Genomic DNA, 24,354 nt, shown 5'->3' with positions numbered 1-24,354 from the left:
AGTTTATTTTGAATAATGGAAAGGACTGCTGCAAGTCATTAGCCCTTAATCAAGGCAAAATTAATACACGAAATTAAAGCTTATTGATAGAGGAATCAATTGATAAAATTTAGAAGGGAAATGGGAAATGTGTCAAAGCGACAACAAACCGACCATAGAGCAGACAACAGCCGAAATCCACCAATGGGTCTTCATTGGAGCGAGAAACTCCCGTACCCGTAGGCGTTCTTCAGCTGGCCCCTTAAAAAATATGTATACTAGTACAGTGATAATGGACGTCTAACTAAACTCCGAATTATACACAAGAAACTAAAATTAAAAAGCATATACAAGACTAATAAAGGCCAGAGGCTCCTGACGAGACAGGCGCAAAATTGATGCGGGATTAAACATGTTTGTGAGATCTCAACCCTCCCCCTATACCTCTAGCCAATGTAAAAAAGTTAACGCATAACAATACGCACATTAAAATTCAGTTCAAGAGAAGTCCGAGTCCAATGTCAGAACATGAAACAAAAGAAAATAGATAAAATGACAATTATGATACATAAATAACAGCAGACTACTAGCAGTTAACTGACATGCCAGCTCCGGACCTCAATCAAACTGATTAAAAGATTATGTTTTCATCATATGAATATCAGGCATTAATGATATGTGCCGTAATGACCATTAGAGGGGTTACGGAGGACCTAATGTCCAAAATACGCGTGAAAATTAAAAAATAGCCAATCTTGAATAATGAAATGGATATTTTGAAAAATGGAATGGACTGGTGCGACCCTTTAATCTCTAATTATAGATATACATTATACTTCATTCGAAAGCTTATGAAGAGACGAACAAAAGGTAAATAGTCGATATTTTCAGCAACGCATATTAGAGGAGTAACGAAGGGACTAAACATCGGAATACGCTTGAACATTAAGAAATAGCTTATTTTGAATAACGAAATGGACTGCTGCAAGCCGTTAGCCCCTTATCAAGGAAAAATTAATACAACAAATTAAAGCTTATTGATAGAGGAATAACATGAATATTAATGATATGTTCCGTAATGACCATTAGAGGAGTTACGGAGGACCTAATGTCCAAAATACGCGTGCAAATTAGGAAATAGCCAATCTTGAATTATGAAATGGATATTTTGAATAATGGAATGGACTTTGCGAGACTTTAGTCCCTAACCATAAATATACATTATACTACATTCGAAAGCTTATTTAGAGATGAACAAAAGGTATATAGTCGATATGTTCAGCAACGCATATAAGAGGAGTAACGAAGGAATTAAACATCAAAATACGCTTGAACATTAAGAAATAGCTTATTTTGAATAACGGAATGGACTGCTGTAAGCCGTTAGCACCTTATTTTGGCAAAATAAATACACGGAATTGAAGCCTATAGATAGAGGAATAAATTTAGTTTAAACGATATGTGCCGTACTGACCATTAGAGTGGTACGGAGTACCTAAATGCCAAAATACGCGTGAAAATGTAGAAATCGCCAATGTTGAATAATGAAATGGATATTTTGAATAATGGAATGGACTGTTGTGAGACTTTAGCCCCTAATTATAGAAATACCTTCAACCACAATTGAAAGCGTATTAAGAGAGAAACAAAATATATATAGTTGATAAGTTCCGCAACGCATATTAGAAGAGTAACGAAGGACCTAAACATCGAAATACGCTTGAACATAAAAAAATAGTTTATTTTGAATAATGGAAAGGACTGCTGCAAGTCATTAGCCCTTAATCAAAGCAAAATTAATACACGAAATTAAAGCTTATTGATAGAGGAATCAATTGATAAAATTTAGAAGGGAAATGGGAAATGTGTCAAAGCGACAACAACCCGACCATAGAGCAGACAACAGCCGAAATCCACCAATGGGTCTTCATTGGAGCGAGAAACTCCCGTACCCGTAGGCGTCCTCCAGCTGGCCCCTTTAAACATATGTATACTAGTACAGTGATAATGGACGTCATACAAAACTCCGAATTATACACAAGAAACTAAAATAAAAAATCATACAAGACTAACAAAGGCCAGAGGCTCCTGACTTGAGACAGGCGCAAAATTGCGGCGGGGTTAAACATGTTTATGAGATCTCAACCCTCCCCCTATACCTCTAGCCAATGTAGAAAAGTTAACGCATAAAAATACGCACATTAAAATTCAGTTCAAGAGAAGTCTGAGTCCGATGTCAGAAGATGAAACAAAAGAAAATAAATAAAATGACAGTAATACATAAATAACAGCAGACTACTAGCAGTTAACTGACATGCCAGCTCCGGACCTCAATTAAACTGATAAAAAGATTATGTTTTCATCATATAAATGTCAGGCATTAATGATATGTGTCGTAATGACCATTAGAGGGGTTACGGAGGACCTAATGTCCAAAATACTCGTGAAAATTAAGAAATAGCCAATCTTGAATAATGAAATGAATATTTTGAATAATGGAATGGACTGGTGCGACCATTTAGTCCCTTCTTATAGATATACATTATACTTCATTCGAAAGCTTATTAAGAGATGAACAAAAGGTATATAGTCGATATTTTCAGCAACGCATATTAGAGGAGTAACGAAGGAACTAAACATCGGAATACGCTTGAACATTAAGAAATAGCTTATTTTGAATAACGGTATGGACTGCTGAAAGCCGTTAGCCCCTAATCTTGGCAAAATTAATACACGGAATTAAAGCTTATTGATAGAGGAATTAATTTAGTTTAAACGATATGTGCCGTACTGACCATTAGAGTGGTTACGGAGTACCTAAATGCCAAAATACGCGTGAAAATGTAGAAATCGCCAATTTTGAATAATGAAATGGATATTTTGAATAATGGAATGGACTGTTGCGAGACTTTAGCCCCTTATTATAGAAATACCTTCAACCACAATCGAAAGCTTATTAAGAGAGAAACAAAATATATATCGTTGATAAGTTCCGCAACGCATATTAGAAGAGTAACGAAGCACCTAAACATCCAAATACGCTTGAACATAAAACAATAGTTTATTTTGAATAATGGAAAGGACTGCTGCAAGTCATTAGCCCTTAATCAAGGCAAAATTAATACACGAAATTAAAGCTTATTGATAGAGGAATCAATTGATAAAATTTAGAAGGGAAATGGGAAATGTGTCAAAGCGACAACAAACCGACCATAGAGCAGACAACAGCCGAAATCCACCAATGGGTCTTCATTGGAGCGAGAAACTCCCTTACCCGTAGGCGTCCTCCAGCTAGCCCCTTTAAACATATGTATACTAGTACAGTGATTATGGACGTCATACAAAACTCCGAATTATACACAAGAAACTAAAACAAAAAATCATACAAGACTAACAAAGGCCAGAGGCTCCTGACTTGAGACAGGCGCAAAATTGCGGCGGGGTTAAACATGTTTATGAGATCTCAACCCTCCCCCTATACCTCCAGCCAATGTAGAAAAGTTAACGCATAAAAATACGCACATTAAAATTCAGTTCAAGAGAAGTCTGAGTCCGATGTCAGAAGATGAAACAAAAGAAAATAAATAAAATGACAATAATACATAAATAACAGCAGACTACTAGCAGTTAACTGACATACCAGCTCCGCACCTCAATTAAACTGATAAAAAGATTATGTTTTCATCATATAAATATCAGGCATTAATGATATGTGTCGTAATGATCATTAGAGGGGTTACAGAGGACCTAATGTCCAAAATACGCGTGAAAATTAAGAAATAGCCAATCTTGAATAATGAAATGGATATTTTGAATAATGGAATGGACTGGTGCGACCATTTAGTCCCTTCTTATAGATATACATTATACTTCATTCGAAAGCTTATTAAGAGATGAACAAAAGGTATATAGTCGATATTTTCAGCAACGCATATTAGAGGAGTAACGAAGGAACAAAACATCGGAATACGCTTGAACATGAAGAAATAGCTTATTTTGAATAACGGTATGGACTGCTGAAAACCGTTAGCCCCTAATCTTGGCAAAATTAATACACGGAATTAAAACTTATTGATAGAGGAATTAATTTAGTTTAAACTATATGTTCCGTACTGACAATTAGAGTGGTTTCGGAGTACCTAAATGCCAAAATACGCGTGAAAATGTAGAAATCGCCAATTTTGAAAAATGAAATGGATTTTTTGAATAATGAAATGGACTGTTGCGAGACTTTAGCCCCTAATTATAGAAATACCTTCAACCACAATCGAAAGCGTATTAAGAGAGAAACAAAATATATATAGTTGATAAGTTCCGCAACGCATATTAGAAGAGTAACGAAGGACCTAAACATCGAAATACGCTTGAACATAAAAAAATAGTTTATTTTGATATAATGGAAAGGACTGCTGCAAGTCATTAGCCCTTAATCAAGGCAAAATTTATACACCAAATTAAAGCTTATTGGTAGAGGAATAAGCGGAGTATAAACGATATGTGCGACAATGGCCATAAAAAAATCAAGAAATAGCCAATTTTGAATACGAAATGGATATTGATTTATGCAATGGACTGCTGCCACTCTTTAGCCCTTAATTATAGATATACCTTATACCTCATTCGAAAGCTTATTAAGAGAGGAAAGAAAAATATATAGTCGATTTGTTTTGCAACACATATTAGAGGAGTAACGAAGGATCTCAACATCGAAATACGGTTGAACATTAAGAAATAGCTTATTTTGAATAATGAAATGGATTGCTGCAAGCCCTCAGCCTGTAATCAATGCAACAAGTATACACCAAATTAAAGCTTATTGATAGAATAATTAACTGAGTATAAACGATATGTTCTGCAACGCATATTAGAGGAGTAACGAAGGAACTAAACATCGAAATACATTTGAACATTAAGAAATAGCTTATTTTAAATAAAGGAATGGACTGCTGCAAGCCTTTAGCCCCTTATCAAGGCAAAATTAATACACGAAATTAAAGCTTATTAATAGAGGAATCAATTGATAAAATTAAGAAAGGAAATGGGGAATGTGTCAAAGCGACAACAACCCGACCATAGAGCAGACAACAGCCGAAATCCACCAATGGGTTCTCATTGGAGCGAGAAACTCCCGTACCCGTAGGCGTCCTTCAGCTGGCCCCTTAAAACATATGTATACTGGTACAGTGATAATGGGCGTCATACTAAACTCCGAATTATACACAAGAAACTAAAATAAAAAATCATACAAGACTAACAAAGACAAGAGGCTCCTGACTTGAGACAGGCGCAAAATTGCGGCGGGGTTAAACATGTTTATGAGATCTCAACCCTCCCCCTATACCTCTAGCCAAAATAGAAAAGTAAACGCATAAAAATGCGCACATTAAAATTCGATGTTAGAAGATGAAACAAAAGAAAATAAATAAAATGACAATAATACATAAATAACAGTAGACTACTAGCAGTTAACTGACATGCCAGCTCCGGATCTCAATTAAACTGATAAAAAGATTATGTTTTCATCATACGAATATCAGGCATTAATGATATGTGTCGTAATGACCATTAGAGGGGTTACGGAGGACCTAATGTCCAAAATACGCGTGAAAATTAAGAAATAGCTAATCTTGAATAAGGAAATGGATATTTTGAATAATGGAATGGACTGGTGCGACCGTTTAGTCCCTACTTATAGATAAACATTATACTTCATTCGAATGCTTATTAAGAGATGAGTAAAAGGTATATAGTCGATGTTTTCAGCAACGCATATTAGAGGAGTAACGAAGGAACTAAACATCGGAATACGCTTGAACATTAAGAAATAGCTTATTTTGAATAACGGAATGGACTGTTGCAAGCCGTTAGCCCCTTATCAAGGAATAATTAATACAACAAATTAAAGCTTATTGATAGAGGTATAAAATGAGTATTAATAATATGTGCCGTAATGACCATTAGAGGAGTTACGGAGGACCTAATGTCAAAAATACGCGTGCAAATTAGGAAATTGCCAATCTTGAATTATGAAATGGATATTTTGAATAATGGAATGGACTTTGCGAGACTTTAGTCCCTAATCATAAATATACATTATACTACATTCGAAAGCTTATTTAGAGATGAACAAAAGGTATATAGTAGATATGTTCAGCAACGCATATTAGAGGAGTAACGAAGGAATTAAACATCAAAATACGTTTGAACATTAAGAAATAGCTTATTTTGAATAACGGAATGCACTGCTGTAAGCCGTTAGCCCCTTATTTTGGCAAAATTAATACACGGAATTGAAGCCTATTGATAGAGGAATAAAGTTAGTTTAAATGATATGTGCCGTACTGACCATTAGAGTGGTTACGGAGTACCTAAATGCCAAAATAGTCGTGAAAATGTAGAAATCGCCAATTTTGAATAATGAAATGGATATTTTGAATAATGGAATGGACTGTTGCGAGACTTTAGCCCCTAATTATAGAAATACCTTCAACCACAATCGAAAGCTTATTAAGAGAGAAACAAAATATATATAGTTGATAAGTTCCGCAACGCATATTAGAAGAGTAACGAAGGACCTAAACATCGAAATACGCTTGAACATAAAAAAATAGTTTATTTTGATATAATGGAAAGGACTGCTGCAAGTCATTAGCCCTTAATCAAGGCAAAATTTATACACCAAATTAAAGCTTATTGGTAGAGGAATAAGCGGAGTATAAACGATATGTGCGACAATGGCCATAAGAAAATCAAGAAATAGCCAATCTTGAATATGAAATGGATATTGATTTATGGGATGGACTGCTGCCACCAATTAGCCTGAACTATAGATATACCTTATACCTCATTCGAAAGCTTATTAAGAGAGGAAAGAAAGATATATAGTCGATATGTTCTGCAACACATATTAGAGGAGTAACGAAGGATCTCAACATCGAAATACGCTTGAACATTAAGAAATAGATTATTTTGAATAATGAAATGGATTGCTGCAAGCCCTCAGACTGTAATCAATGCAGCAAGTATACACCAAATTGAAGCTTATTGATAAAACAATTAACTGATTATAAACGATATGTTCTGCAACGCATATTAGAGGAGTAACGAAGGAATTAAACATCGGAATACGTTTGAACATGAAGAAATAGCTTATTTTGAATAACGGAATGGACTGCTGCAAGCCGTTAGCCCCTTATCAAGGAAAAATTAATGCAACAAATTAAAGCTTTTTGATAGAGGAATAACATGAGTATCAATGATATGTGCCGTAATGACCATTAGAGGGGTTACGGAGGACCTAATGTCCAAAATACGCGTGAAAATTAAGAAATAGCCAATCTTCAATTATGAAATGGATATTTTGAATAATGGAATGGACTGTTGCGAGAATTTGGTCCCTAATCATAGATATACATTATACTCCATTTGAAAACATATTAAGAGATGAACAAAAGGTATAAAGTCGATATGTTCAGCAACGCATATTAGAGGAGTAACGAAGGAATTAAACAGCGAAATACGCTTGAACATTAAAAAATAGCTTATTTTGAATAACGGAATGGACTGCTTAAAGCCGTTAGCCCCTAATTTCGGCAAAATTGATACACGGAATTAAAGCTTATTGATAGAGGAATTAATTTAGTTTAAACTGTATGTGCCGTACTGACAATAAGAGTGGTTACGGAGTACCTAAATGACAAAATACGCGTGAAAATGTAGAAATCGCCAATTTGAATAATGAAATGGATATTTTGAATTATGGAATGGACTGTTGCAAGACTTTAGTCCCTAATTATAGAAATACCTTCAACCACATTCGAAAGCTTATAAAGAGAGAAACAAAATATATACAGTTGATGAGTTCCGTAACGCATAATAGAAGAGTAACGAAGGACCTAAACATCGAAATACGCTTGAACATAAAAAAAATAGCTTATTTTGAATAACGGAATGGACTGTTGCAAGCCGTTAGCCTATAATCAAGGCAAAATAAATACACCAAATGAGAACTTATTGGTAATGGAATAAACTGAGTATAAACTATATGTGCAGCATTGACTATTAAAGGGGTTGTGGGGGACCTAAATGCTAAAATACGCCTGAAAATTAAGACAAATAAGAAATTTTAAATAACAAAATGAATGATTGCAATAATGGAACGGACTGGTGCGATCTTTTAGCTCTAATTATAGATATACATTATATCTCATTCGAAAGCTTTTTAGCAGAGGAACAAAAGGTATACAGTCGATATATTCCGTATCGCATATTCGAGGAATAAAGAAGGAACTTTACCTCGAAATACGCTTGAACATTGAGAAATAGCTTATTTAGAATAACGGAATAGATTGCTATAAGCCGTCAGAGCCTATTCAAGGCAAAAAAAATACCCCAAATTAAAGAAAATTGATAATTGAATAAACTGAGGATAAACGATATGTGCAGCAATGACCATTACAGGGGTTATGGAGGACCTAAATGCCAAAATATGCTTGAAAACTAAGAATTAGCAAATTTTGTATAATGAATGGATATTTTAAATAATGAAATACACTGCTGCGACCATTTAGTCCCTTATGATAGATATACCTTATTTCTCATTCGAAAGCTTATTAAGAAAGGGAATAAAAAATATATAGTGGATATGTTCTGCAACGTATATAAGAGGAATAACGAAGAACCTTAAAACGGCAAAATATGTTTGAACATTAAGAAATAGCTTATTTTGAATAATGGAATGGACTGCTGCAAGCTGTTAGCCCCTTATCAAGGCAAAGTTAATACACCAAATTAAAGCTTATTGATAGAGGAATAAATTTAGTTTAAACAATATGTGCTGTAATGACCATTAGAGAGGTTACGGAGGACCTAATTTCAAAAATACGCGTGAAAATTAAGAAATAGCCAATCTTGATTAACGAAATGGATATTTTGAATAATGGAATGGACTGGTGCAACCCTTTAGTCCCTTATTATAGATATACATTATACTTCATTCAAAAGCTTATGAAGAGATGAAAAAAAATATATAGTAGATATGTTCAGTAACGCATATTAGAGGAGTAACGAAGGAATTAAACATCGAAATACGCTTGAACATTAAGAAATAGCTTATTTTGAATAACGGAATGAACTGCTGCAAGCCGTTAATCCCTAATGTAGGCAAAACTAATACACTAAATTAAAGCTTATTGATAGCTGAATAATTTTATTTGAAACGATATGTGCCGTATTGACCATAAGGGGTTACGGAGTACCTAAATGCCAAAATACGCGTGAAAATTTAGAAATAGCCAATTTTGAATAATAAAATGAATATTTTGAATAATGGAATGGACTGTTGCGAGACTTTAGCCCCTAATTATAGATATACCCTCAACCTCATTCGAAAGCTTATTAAGAGAGAAACAAAATATATATAGTTGATAAGTTCCGCAACGCATTTTAGAAGAGTAACGAAGGACCTAAACATCGAAATACACTTGATTTATGGAATGGACTGCTGCCACCATTTAGCCCCTAATTATTGATATACCTTATACCTCATTTGAAAGCTTATTAAGAAAGGAAAACAAGATAAATAGTCGATATGTTCAGCAACACATATTAGAGGAGTAATGAAGGATCTAAACATCGAAATACGCTCGAACATTAAGAAATAGCTTATTTTAAATAATGAAATGGACTGATGCAAGGCCTAGGCATTTAATCAAGGCAAACTGTATACAAATTAAAGCTTATTGATAGAGGAATAAACTGAGGATAAACGATATGTTCTGCAACGCATATTAGAGGAGTACAGAAGGAACAAAACATCGAAATACGTTTGAACATTAAGAAATAGCTTATTTTGAATAACGGAATGGATTGTTGCAAGCCGTTTGCCCCTAATCAAGACAAAATTAATACACCAAATGAGAGCTTATTGGTAATGGAATAAACTGAGTATAAACGATATGTGCAGCATTGACTATTAGAGGGGTTACGGAGGACCTAAATGCCAAAATACGCGTGAAAATTAAGAAAAATAAGAAATTTTGAATAATGAAATGAATAATTTGAAAAATGGAATGAACTGCTGCGACCTTTTAGCTCTAATTATAGATATATCCTATATCTCATTCGAAAGCTTTTTAACAGAGGAACAAAAGTTATACAGTCGATATATTCCGCAACGCATATAAGAGGAATCCTGAATTTACTCCCAACACTTGAAACTTTAGTTATAAAATCAAAATAATTGTCTCTAATTTCACAAAATCGACATCGTTGAAACACGGACCGCGAAGAGGACCCCAAAATGAACTGGTTTGGAAACAGAAATGTTCATATTACTGCTTGCTCAACGTGGAATTGGGGTAACAGGACAAGTACAAAAAAGCAAACATTTATTTGTATGTACCTGTTATTTGTACAATAGTTGGCTAATTGCAGGATTCATTTTTATACCCCACGCAACGAAGTTGCGGAGGGTATAATGTTTTTGACCCGTCCGTCCGTCCGTCAGTCCTGTTTCTTGTCATCGCAACTCCTCTCAAACCACACAACAGAATGTCATGAAACCTTTTTAGATGAAAAGGACATAGTATGTAGTTGTGCATATCGTCAGGAAATTACGATTCAATTTTTTTTCTAGGAGTTACGCCCCTTTGAACTTATTTTCTTCAATGTACTACTGCAACAGTTTGTCATCGCAACTCCTCTAAAACTACACTACAGAATTTCATGAAACCTTTTTAGATAATAAGGACATACTATTAGATGTGCATATCGTCAGGAAATTACGATTCAATTTTTTTCTAGGAGTTACGCCCCTTTGAACTTATTCCGAGAATAAATTGGACCCCTGCTGTTGTTTCACTGTTATCGTGTGCCGAAGTATCAATCAGCGGGTGACCAGTTTAGTCCGAGAACTCGTGTGTACAATGACATTCTCGGACTTTATCGTTGCTAAATAACTAACGGAAGTCTTCTGGAGCATTCGAATCAAATATATAGGGCCTCTAATGGGAATCCAGCAATCGAAATCCATTGACCTTGTTGTGTTGCACGACTTCTTAATCCGGTGAAAGGCTTTCAAACTATTATTTAATTAAACAGTTTAGCTACAGAATGGCAGTTTCGATTTTGTAGCCGTAATTATTTGAGTAAGGTTCATTTAATTGATCTGAGGGAAAGTTCCTTTCTTGTCATTATCGGCGATGGGGGTAACTGACCAGTTTAACGTTTCTTTACGAAAAAATCACTTTATACATGCACACAGACATGCTAATTAGTTTGTAATAACAACTCACAAGTTCATTAAACCTCAAATACCTTCGGGGATACTCTGCCACCCTGTGTTTGTTTAATTAAATCATGCAAATAATTAATTATATTTTATTGTTTTGATTGGTATTGATCGATTTTGATAGGTAATTTTTAGATACAAATTTACTAACGAGCCTTCAAAAAGCGTTCGGAATTCGGTGTTGACAGGGTTCGGTTTTTCAGGTTAGATTAACGTTAATTAATAGGGAAATTGTGTGGGACTTTGAAAATTGTTCGGTTTAAACTGAAATTCGGTTTTATCAGGGTTCGGTTTACCCAGGTTTCACTGTATGTAGATGTGCATATTGACAGGAAATTATTAGTCATTATTTTTTCTTATACAATTTTTTTTTCTTACACTTATTCAATTTCTCCAGTGACAATGTGGGGACGTGGGGTATGTGAGCGTGCTCACTAAGGTTCTTTAATTTTATATGCTAAGACTTCATAAAGTTATCCTTAAAGTGAAAATGTCCTTAAGACCTTAGTAGTAGCCCTAAAGTTGGGACCACCATTAGGACATCTCTTAAAATAAGATCGTTTCAATAACATGGCTAATAGCAAAAAAATCTCCTACGATGGTCTTGGGACATGTCTTAGTCCTAAGACACCTTCGATGACACGACCCCAGGTCACTACAATTTAATTTATTTATCTACAATGTACGCTTGCGTTAAACAATGTATATTATAATTCTGTTGACTGGTAAAGAAGAATTTTACAAGCCTGTCGAAAGAAATTGTACAAGCCAATTCCGTAGAAATTATTGTATAGCGTGAAGATTGTATGTTTTTCTTGTATATGTTTCGACATTTTACAGATCGTTTTCAAAACTCCATTTCATTACTCTGTAATATTTTCCACTGAACATTCACAAAACACTTTTAAGGATAATTATATAAAAACCGCGCCCAATAGTCAATAGTGTCCTGGTTTTGATTCCAAAATATGTAGTCATACTTGAATGCAAATGTTTTAGCTCACCTGACACCAGGGCTAGGTGAATAATTCTCATCATTTGTCGTGCGTTAAATTTTACAAACATAAAAAAGAAAATGTGGTATGATTGCCATGCAATGAGACAACTCTCCACAAGAAACCAAAATGACACTGAAATTAACAACTTTAGGTCACCGTACGGCCTTCAACAATTAGCAAAGCCCATAACGCATAGTCAGCTAAGAAAGGCACCAAAATGACAATGTAAAAAAATGAAACACTTAAACAAAAGACACCGGTACGTCTAAACACCGCTCAGGACGTCCTGAGTGCACTCAGGACATACAAACTGCACTCAGGACATGAAATATATGTTTTGGTGTGTTGTGAAGGTATGCATTCGATAGATAATATAACTCTTCATCTAATAATTTTTGTTTTGATAAAATCATTTTAACATTTTAACATTTAAGGAGTTATCGAAGTTTTCATCGGCCGTTTTTGTGAAATATGTCAGGCATGACCTAGGATATTGAATACCAATTATCAGGTTTATTTTGCCTAGCCAGTCAAGGTCGTTAAAATCTTCCATTTTTTGTAGTTTATTAGGTCATTTGGTCTTTAATAGTTAGGAGTTATTAGTGATGGTACTAACCGCGTACAAGTAAGCTTGGCAAACAAACAAAATAAGATGTCTTTTGAAATATCAAAAAACAATGAAGATATATTGTTTTAGAAAAAACCCGCTAAATAAACATTTTTCTTTTTGTTTGTAATAATTGAAGACAGTCGAGAAATATGAGAAATCTACATATATAGTTTGGAAATTTTAATTCAATAGACCACTTTCGAGTTAATCCGTCACCGGAAAAAAACTCGTCAATTATACGCGCCTTTATGACGTCATTTACCAGATAGAAGGGATCGCCTGTATCCCTGCACTATTAACGTTCATCAAGCGTCTTAGTGATCGTCATTATGCAGGATAAACTAGAAATAATGCTTGTTATATAGGTACTTAATGACAATTCCGAATGACAGTAGTGCTGATTGTCAATTTTGAGAATTCAATTTGCCGTACAATATAGAAGTATAGTTTTCCAACCACTCGCTCAATATTGGAATGGAAGTGACGACGCCCCTAAACGCACAAATGACGTTCACTAAAACTAGAGTTTTTGACGGAAATGCATCGAACTCGAAAGTTGTCTATTCATCTAATTTCGTACACTATATTTTATTTTAATTTCGTGCGATGAAAATTTTAGTTTTATTCTTCTTCAAAAATTAGGAATTTTTATTATTAGATGTATTAACGACTAACTTCTTTCGATGACAGAAACCAACCCGCGTCAGCATACACTCCAAAATTCATTTTTGATGGGGGAGTGTTATGACGACAAACGCTCGAGAGCTGTAACCGAGGTGTTGAATAATGGACATTCATTTAACTGTCTCATGACTTTGGAACTGATTATGCTACCTGTCATCGTTATTACTACGTCAGAAACTTGTAGACTAGTACGCCATCATCGTTGTTAGCGGTCTATCAAGCTAACCAACCTGGGCCTGAAAGTAGCCGTTGTGAAGTACAAAAGAAACATCAAAAGAGTAAACAAACCAAAAATAACTCAGCATAACCAAGATGGCCGCGCACCAAAATAGCGACCTTCAACCTGTTGCTGATTACCAAGGATTTGTATAGTAAGTCTTACTATACAAATCCTTGTGATTACCAACTGCAGAAAATATCTAAAGCTCACCAATTGCCCGCGGGATGTATATCCAGTCAATGTCGTTAAATACTTCCATCATCAACATGTTAAACCACGTACAAAAAGATCAAAGCCACAAACATGATAAGCAGAAAAAAAGCATTATTATAGTCCATTTGCCAATTCCCGACTCTGTAATTAGATACCTTTTTTTAGTTGTCTCCATTATGAGGGACATTCATTTTTTTTATTACAATGGAGAGCTAGCAGGAACAGCAAATTTACCTGTGCGTAATCTTAGATTTTGAAATCTTTTAATTACATTAATTTGTTGTTTAGATACATACTTACGACATCAGAAATTATTGTTAAAAACTTCCAAGTGCTCCACGAAACCTCTTTCTAAATTATTAACATCTATTTTATCAGCAATCAAAGATGGGCTTCAAAGTTATTGTGAAACTGCCTATTCTAGAGGTGGCGTGAATCAGATGTGGATACTTAAAAATTCCAAAGATCTTTTAGAGTACATACAATCTAACTCTCTTTCATCTTGTAACAGTGTTAAAACATTTGACTTTTCTACTCTTTACACAAGTATTCCACATTCCAAACTAAAAGACGAAAGAGTTGGTATTACTTTGCTTCATAAAAAAGAACGGCCAACGTAGATACAAGTATCTTGTCTTAGGGAGGGATAAATCATATTGTAAAGAATCACTCTGAATCAGACAAAAAAATCTCTGAAACCGATATTATCAAGATGCTTGATTTCTTGATTGACAACATATTTGTAACGTTCGGAGGACGTGTTTTTCAACAGACTGTCGGCATCCCAATGGGAACAAACTGTGTCCCTCTACTTGCCGACTTGTTTCTTTATTATTATGAAGCTGACTTCATGCAGGAACTTCTTAGGAAGAAAGATAAGAAGTTAGCAATATCCTTTAACTCTACTTTCCGCTATATAGATGACGTTCTTTCACTAAACAATTCAAAATTTGGTGACTATGTGGAACGCATCTATCCCATCGAATTGGAGATAAAGGATACTACAGATACAGTTAAGTCGGCTTCATATCTTGACTTACATCTAGAAATTGACAATGAGGGTCGGTTGAAAACAAAACTTTACGACAAAAGAGATGATTTCTGCTTTCCAATTGTGAACTTTCCATTTCTAAGTAGCAACATTCCAGCAGCACCTGCATACGGGGTATATATCTCCCAATTGAAACGATATTCCCGTGCTTGCATTTCCTATCATGATTTTCTTGATAGAGGGTTACTGCTCACAAGGAAGCTATTAAACCAAGAGTTCCAAATGGTGAAGTCGAAATCATCCCTTCGTAAATTTTACGGACGCCATCACGAGTTGGTTGACCGTTATGGAATAACCCTTTCATGAATGTGACCTACCGAATTAGACTATTTACCGGATTTGTAATCACATAAGCAACACAACGGGTGCCAAATGTGAAGCAGGATCTGCTTACCCTTCCGGAGCACCTGAGATCACCCCTAGTTTTTGGTGGGGTTCGTGTTGTTTATTCTTTAGTTTTCTATGTTGTGTCATGTGTACTATTGTTTTTCTGTTTGTCTTTTTCATTTTTAGACATGGCGTTGTCAGTTTGTTTTATATTTATGAGTCTGACTGTCCCTTTGGTATCTTTCGTCCCTCTTGTTGTTTAGATAAATACTTACGACATCAGAAATTATTTTTCAAACAAAATTAGTTTAACCGCCGATACATCATTTTCAATCCATCATACTTTGCATTGGCAAAAGCCAAATTGTCCGGTATGGAACCAGTCTCAGATTAACAAAGGGAAGTAATTTGTTTAAAAAGTTTGTAATAACAGAATCAAATCGGACCAAACATTTTGCCTTATTTTGCATTAGAAATGCACAGAAGACTAAGTTGATGATATACATGCATTGGTTTAAGAATGGGATAAACATTACTTTTAACGAGTGACTCACTTTAAATATTGGTTTTATCGTGCAAAAAACCAAAAAAGAAGACAATTTTCATTCCAAATGTAATTAAGATTAATTGTATCGATGTATACCACCAGGACCAGTGCATCTATCCATTTTCAATGATTTTAATCTGAGGAATCTGCTCTAATTTCTGCATGATGACATTTTCAACCTTTCAAGCAACTGTGAAGTGCTGCAATATATTTTTAAGCAGCACATAAACAGTTATTAGAGAGGTACTTTCAGCTGAAACGAGAAAATATATTAGTTTTGAAAAAACACTTTATACACTAAATAAAACATTTCAGTATCTCTTTTTATAATTTTTTTTTTTGTGTTATAATATTTTTTTTGAATTTTACATTTGTTAGAGATACATGAAGTACCGGTACCTTATCCCGGCCTCGTGTTTCTTGTTTGTACACCTGATTTCTCTCACAGTCTATTAAAAAATAAACAGGGACTAAATTTAAAGTCAGTCCGGAGATTTAAAAAAAAAAAGAAGGTGTTCCAGGGTTCACGTTCCCCTTTCTAGCCCACTCTTCATGTTTTTTGTATGTACTTCATGTCCAGGTAAATGAAATGTGAGGTGAATATCAACTAAGGTGTGATCAAGTATAAAAAAATCAAATGACACTCTCTCTAAAAGAACAGATATTATGAAACCATATAACATTTTAGTTCCAGGAAAATATCTTAAGAAGGTGGAAATAAAATTATGTTATGTTTGTTCCAAAGAACTTATTACCATTCAAAGACTTGTTCCAGGGGGAACAAGTATTATGGGAACAACAATCATGTTCACACCACTATGAGAATAAAAAGTTTTCTGGCTTTTGGCTTCAGTTGGAAAAGTTTTAAGATCTGTCATACACTAGATGTGTAAAAGTTAAATGCATTTTGTGTTTCAGAAAGATAATTTCTACAGGGGCGGATTCAGCCATATACATTATTAGATAAAGAACTTGTGTTATGATGAATCTTGAAAAATAAGTGATGAAAACTGCATTAATATGACCTCAATTGGAGATATAACCCAGAGCCCACAGGTGGATTAAAGGGGGAGCAGGGTGTTATTTCTGAACAATTGGTGGAATATAAAGGGAACACAGACGGATCAACCCATTTTAAAAAGGGGTTCCTAACCCGGGACAAAAAGGGGGGATTATATAGGGAACACAAAATCTTACCGCTTTTGAATCCGCCACTGTGGAATCACTGAAGAATGACTAGAGAGGGCCCCTACTTTATGAAAATTTCTAGATCCGCCCGGGTCTGTGATAAATTTAAATCTAAATAAGCTATTGTTATTTATTACATTAAGTAGGTCAACAGCTCATCTAGCTAATAAATATATTGTTGTGCCTTTTTATTCATATGGCTCGTTGTAGATTAACATCTAAGAAATAGTTAAATTCATGTTTATGATTTGTGTCATTATTGTTTCATTATTGTAACAATTATCAAAATCATTGTAATAACGTATTTAAGCACGTGAGATTCATTGCTATAAAAAAATAAACAGCTTACGCCCGACGTCTTGTGTGGAAGTTTTATGCAATAATCATAAATAGTTTCTGAGGAAGTTTTAAGCAATAACCATTTATTGTTTTTGAGACACGGCGGGACATGTGAACCCCCCCCTTCCCACCCTGTTTTTTTTTTACAAATATCACTAAAATAAAATTTTGAATCAAACCAAAAAGTATACAGATCTTTAAATTAGTATAACAAAGAAGTGTGTACAGTTTCAAGCAATAATCATAAATTGTTTTTGAGCTACGGCGCGACATGTAAAAAAAAAACCTCCCCTTTTTTACAAAATACTCAATAACTCAAAAATAAAATTTTGAGTCATCACCAAAAAGTATACAGATCTTTAGATTAATATAACAAGAAGTGTGTAAAGTTTTAAGCAATAATCATAAATCGTTTTTGAGATACGGCGCGACATGTAAAAAAACCCTCCCCCTTTTAACAAAATACTCAAAAACTCAAAAAGGAAATTTTGAATCATCACCAAAAAGTATACAGATATTAAGATTAATATAACTAAGAAGTGTGTAAAGTTTTAAGCAATAATCAAGAAACGTTTTTGAGATACGGTGCGACATGTGAAAAAAGCACACCCCTGTTTTAGTTACAAAGTGCCGTAACTCAAAAAGTTTAAATCTTATTTTCACCAAAAAGTATACAGATCATTTGACCATCATAAGAAACAACTATATTAAGTTTCATGAAATTTGGATAAGTCGTTCTCAAGTTACGGTGCGACATGTTTACGCCGGACAGACGGACAGACGGACGGACAGACGGACGGACACCAGACATTTGTATACCATAATACGTCCCGTCAAAATTTTGACGGGCGTATAAAAAAACCTTTTAACGAGGCGTATATCGGTTTATTAAAACTAAGAAAGTTGGTTTTACTTAATTTAAACAAAACATTAAGGTATCTTACATCTATTTCATAAATAAAAAGCAATATATATATAATTATATATCGTTACAGTTTATGTATAGAGGGGAAATGCATACTTAAACCCGGTGCCTACTTTGGTGTTTGTACACCTGATTTCTCTAATATGACCTCAATTGGAGATATAACCCAGAGCCCAGAGGTAGATTTAAGGGGGTGCAGGGAACTATTTCTGAAAAATTGGTTGAATATAAAGGGAACACAGGCGGATCAAGCCATTTTAAAAAGGGGTTCCTAACCCAGGACAAAAAGGGGGGATTATATAGGGAACACACACTCTTACCGCTTTTGAATCCGCCACTGTGGAATCACTGAATAATGACTAGAGAGGGCCCCTACTTTATGAAAATTTCTAGATCCGCCAGGGTCTGTGATAAATTTAAATCTAAATAAGCTATTGTTATTTATTACGTTAAGTAGGTCAACAGCTCATCTAGCTAATAAATATATTGTTGTACCTTTTTATGTATATGGCTCTGATCTGGTTGTAGATAAACATCTAAGAAATAGTTAAATTCATGTTTATGATTTGTGTCATTATTGTTTCATTATTGAAACAACTATAAAAATCATTGTAATAACGTATTTAATCACGTGAGATTCATTGCAATAAAAAAACCTTTTAACGAGGCGTATATCGGTTTATTAAATATATCTTTTTAAACTAAGAAAGTTGGTTTTACTTAATTTAAACAAAAAATTAAGGTATCTTACACTTTATCTATTTCATAAATAAAAAGCAATACATATATAAAAATATATCGTTACAGTTTATGTATAGAGGGAAATGCATACTTAAACCCCGTGCCTACTTTGGTGTTTGTACACCTGATTTCTCTAATATGACCTCAATTGGAGATATAACCCAGAGCCCAGAGGTAGATTTAAGGGGACGCAGGGTTCTATTTCTGAAAAGTGGTTAAATATTAAGGGAACACAGGCGGATCAAGCCATTTTAAAAAGGGGTTCCCAACCCAGGACAAAAAAGGGGGGATTATATAGGGAACACAAAATCTTACCGCTTTTGAATCCGCCGCTGTGGAATAATTGAAAGTTGACTAGAGAGGGCCCCTACTTTATGAAAATTTCTAGATCCGCCAGGGTCTGTGATAAATTTAAATCAAAATAAGCTATTGTTATTTATTACGTTAAGTAGGTCAAGAGCTCATCTAGCCAAAAAAAACAACTAAATGCATTTAATACCTATCTATTATATCTATTATACTGAAAATAAACAAATAATACAAATAAAATCCTATTTGGAATTCTCATACCTTGATAAACTCGTAATATAGTGTAAATCTCAAAATATATAACTTCCATTTTCTACAGACTGTACATGATATCAAATGTCCTTCACATTACATGTGACGTATTTAATCACGTGAGATTCATTGCTAGAAAAGAAAACCCTGTTAACGAGGCGTATATATCGGTTTATTAAATATATCTTTTTAACTAAGAAAGTTGGCTTTATATAATTTAACCAAAAATTAAGGTATTTTACACTTTATCTATTTCATAAATAAAAAGCAATATATATATCAGTTTAAATGAGAAATATATGATTAAAGACCGTGCACTCTTAAGTTATATGTTTGAAGCAAGCGCATAGGTCATCATATATACGTCTTGAAATTTCGAAGTGTCGGCATTTCACGAAAATAAACGCAATTGAGCTAATTTTTGGTGCATGTGGAAGATAATGTAAAAGCCTTTAAGAATAATACCGTAATTCAATGAACAAATAAGTTTTTCATAGAGAAATATATCGCTACAGTTTAAGTATGCAGGGAAATGCATAGTTAAACCCCGTGCCTACTTTGGTGGTCATTTTTACGCACGAAATGCTGACTTTTACGCCAATAATTGATATATATATATATATATATATATATATATATATATATATATATATATAAGTCTGTTATATATAGTTCACAATTACTCTTCGAATATAGACAGGGACAAAAAAGACAACAGATCAAGACTTTTCAACTGCAATTTCATACAAGCATAATCCGGTATTGCATTTAAAAAAAACACAATTATAACGATTCTTTACAGTAATATATCAATGCTGATAAGTTTGATATTCAATGTGTGTTTTTTTTTAAAAGAAAAGTACTTAGATAAATGCTGATAATAAAGAGAAGATACACATCATTTTTAAGAAGCAACAAAATGTGACATCGTTTTGATTGGAATTCCAACTGATCTTTATTGGGTAGTACACCTAGGTCTTATGTAGACGTAACGCGAGTATAGCGTGCCAAATAATGAGCTGCGTCTTTTTCGATATTTTGTAATATTCCACTTTTAAAGGAGTCTAGTAAGATATTTAAGTCATATAAAGTATAAAATAAGAAGGTGGTATTCATTGGAAACCAAAATGATGTACAGGGTTGTATATATAGGTCTTCACCAAGGAGCAAAACTCAAACTGTTCACCAAGCTATACAAGGCCTCGAAATAACAAATGTAAAACAATTCAATAGATATTTTGTACAGCAATAGACGACAAATACTAGGTCTGACAATTATGAAATTGATTTCGTTAGTTTTCTGCTGCATCAATTATACGAAAATAAAAACTCATTCGCGTCGAAGAAATATTGAGAAAATCGTTAAAAACATAAAATATTTTTAATACAGGCAACGACTACTTACGTGTTCATATGCCAATTGTATACAGCGATAAATGTATACTGTATTTTCTCTCTCCTCTAACATTTTGAGTGTGAATTCACCAATTACAACTTTTTTATGTGTTGACTCTGGCCAATATTGATCACACTTTTTCTAAAATGCAATATACTTCTTACACTATATATATATATAATTAATGTTTTTTCCCATTACATAATTTTGATATTTCTCTATGATATATATATATATATTCTTAAATTGATACCAGTGGATTATCGGATTTATCCAATCGAGATAGTTAAATTATCCATTTTAAAGTCCGAGCCTCGGCGAGGACTTTAAAATTTATAAACAACTATCGAGATTGGATAAATCAGATAATCCACGAGTAATAATGTAAGAATCTGTTTTTCTAATGATTAAAAAAACATTTTTTTTTTGTTAAACAAAAATCCATTTCCAGTGCCTTTCACATTCCACGAAGTTGTCAATTTCATTGACACCTGTTAGCATATTTTGATTTATCCAGTTAGCTAAAGAGGTTGTGACCCTTAAAATCATTTAATGATCTTTTAAGATCATTGGCAACCACACGTTCATTAAATTTTTTTATACAATGGGTTCAAGGGAAATTAATTTCCATAGAATTAGATAAATCATTGTATATTGCTCATCGTGTTCCGATATTTGTAATGTACTGTCCATAACATTCCAAGTTTTGCATAATGCACATACAATTCCTATATTTTAATATCATTGTGTACGGTCTATAATATTCCAATATTTGATATCATTATATGTTCTGTCTATAATATTCCTAAATTTGATATCCTTCTGATTTTCATAATATTCTTATATTTAGTATTATCTTACCTCCTATACATTTCCAGGAATATGATTGGTTAAAAGCGTCCGCGTGCAAACCGTGTATATTTGATATTAGGTTAGTAGGGAGGCGGGGCTTATCTCATACACGGTTAGTAGTGGAGTTACGTCCCTTTATATTCCTTATTAGGTAAGAAGGGGGCGGGGCTTATTTCATACACGGTTAGTAATAGAAACCTATCATTTGAGATAACTCCTTTTAAGATATCAAAAGGTTAGTTGGAGTTGTCATGATGTGAGTGGTTTTTTTTTAAATCAGCTAAACATTTTTCAATTATTTCTATACGTTTGCAATAACTCTTTCAACTGTATCAACACAAACATTTGCAAAGGTTGTTTGTGAATATCAAAAAGCTTGTCCTATGTTAGAGATATTGGGTCTGGTAGTTAACCTGCACTTAGTGGCAGTTCAAATGATAAATAGCAGCAGCAAAGAAGTCCCTTTCAGTAAACCGTTTCAATATGACCTGCTCTCACTTTAAACAACGTTACTATGCTATAACCATATCTGACTATTCTTACCTTGTCACCTTCCATTAAATTTGTGACCATTATAATTGTGTCCACGTTTTCTTGCCAAATCATTTGCCAGAAGTCACTTAAGGTATTCTTCTTAGGTCCTATAGATATAAACAAAGTGTTTCCGAATATATGTTCTACAATATTTGCCTCATAACCCACACGCTTTATCGGATTATCTGTAAATTTATAAATTTAAAGCTTATGGCCAAGAACACATCTTAGAGAAATTAATTTTCACACACTCAGTAATTGAAAGATCTGTTTAAGTTTGGGTTGAACATTGTTATACCAATGTTTTTGTTTTTGTATACACCAGTGAAAGTACTGGGTATAATGAAGACCTGATTATTACTACAATAGGCAACTAGACACGTAGTTATTGCTTGAATAGCTCATATTGGTCTCTATGACAACGACTGACGTTTTTTTGTTACAACTTCATCTTATCATCTTAATTATCTTTATGACCCAGTTTATATGTTTTATTAGGTCACTATAGCTGTCATACTGTGTAACAAATAATAGAAAACTAGAGCATATAGTTTTGTATTGCTTCTAATGGATAGATGAAACATTAACGTTACCAAATATCGTTTCCATTTATATAAGTGTTAGAGTCGAATTAAACTTTATTTGTAGATCGTATATCGTATATTGTGTATCAGTTTCGAAACGTTATCCGTGAGTGGCATATATTTCAAAATGGAAAATGAGTACCATATCCGTGGGGTTTATTGAGGTATCAATACTATACCTTGTGTTGCAATATACGCTTTGTCTTTGCTGTAGTTCTATAAATAAAAAGCTAAATATTGACAAATAAATTATGATAAATTGTATTTCAATTCCATTTACAAATTTGTAATGAATTATCAAAATCTGGTTTTGGAAAAATGTAAACTGCATATCTTAAAGGAGAAAACTCCGATATTAATATTCAAATATATACAACTCATCTAATAGCTCGTGACATTTTAAAGTTATTTCACACGAAAAATCATTTCAATATTATATAAATGAATGTCATTGAGGGGGAAGTTTATATGGAAGTTAAAAAATCTTACCTTTATATAATTGGCATTAATGTAGTCTGTGTTTGCATCATACGTATCCAGTTGAACTCTTGAGTGATCGTCTACGAAACGAGAGGTATAAGATAAATAAGAGTTAAGTAAAAATTGTTAAACGTTATGCAAATGACAGTAATATTATGGAAATGTCCATATCACTTAAAGTTGCTATCATGCAAGTTAAGGGAAAAGACAGACAGAAGATACCAATGCGATATTCAAAACAAACTGAAAAGTCCATGACAAAAAAATCGAAAACAACAAACAACAGTTCACAACACAGTACAGTAAAAACTCAGAAAAACGAACCCCAACAAAAAACATTGTTACTTTTTCGTTAAATCCGTAGTTATCTGAGCCTCTTGTAGTATGATATATATGTTTTTCGCAATTTTGTTATAAGAGTTGTTACAGAGTTGCTGCATTCCGATTAAAACATTGAATATATTCTAGATTTTTTTTTAGATATTGGTGTTATAGATCAGGTTACTTTGAAATGCTATATCCGTGCATTGTTATCAAAGTAAAAAAAAGAAATACTTTTTATTTGTAATAAAATGTCCATTTTCTATAAATGTAAAGTAACACGTTCTTACCAGACTATTTTAAGGGAAACAGCATTGACTATCATTGCTAGCTACCAGCTAATCATGTTTGCTGTCGGAACATATATTTTTGATGTTGCAAAATCTGATGCAATGTTTGTTAAATCAAATTATTACAGAAATGAAGTTAATGAAGTTCTATCTTTATGTATGATGATATTGTATCTAATCGTACCCGTCTTTTACTTTATAGAAAACATTTTCACTTCTCTACA

General features: G+C 33.6%; 1 protein-coding gene and 1 long non-coding RNA gene across 4 annotated transcripts in view; both read right to left on the bottom strand.

The window, feature by feature from the left end:
• Positions 1-24,354, bottom strand: part of LOC143047985 (uncharacterized) — a 291,101-nt gene that overhangs the window by 194,935 nt on the left and 71,812 nt on the right. For all 3 annotated transcript variants that reach the window (XM_076221371.1, XM_076221380.1, XM_076221389.1), the window contains 4 exons: positions 23,529-23,599; positions 23,219-23,255; positions 22,465-22,562; positions 21,079-21,210 (listed from right to left, as the gene is read on the bottom strand). In XM_076221371.1, coding sequence (XP_076077486.1) covers positions 21,079-21,210; positions 22,465-22,562; positions 23,219-23,255; positions 23,529-23,599 — 338 coding nt within the window. The remainder of the gene's footprint in view (positions 1-21,078; positions 21,211-22,464; positions 22,563-23,218; positions 23,256-23,528; positions 23,600-24,354) is intronic.
• Positions 15,972-19,779, bottom strand: LOC143048027 (uncharacterized). The gene is made up of 2 exons (XR_012969718.1): positions 19,683-19,779; positions 15,972-16,172 (listed from the first exon to the last, which is right to left on the bottom strand). It is a non-coding gene; the product is annotated as an uncharacterized LOC143048027 (long non-coding RNA).

The sequence above is a fragment of the Mytilus galloprovincialis genome, chromosome 1, assembly GCF_965363235.1.
Source record: "Mytilus galloprovincialis chromosome 1, xbMytGall1.hap1.1, whole genome shotgun sequence".
Lineage (NCBI taxonomy): Eukaryota > Metazoa > Mollusca > Bivalvia > Mytilida > Mytilidae > Mytilus > Mytilus galloprovincialis.
The sequence above is the reverse complement of the archived record's forward strand: the minus strand, read 5'-3'. Positions and strand labels throughout refer to the sequence as shown.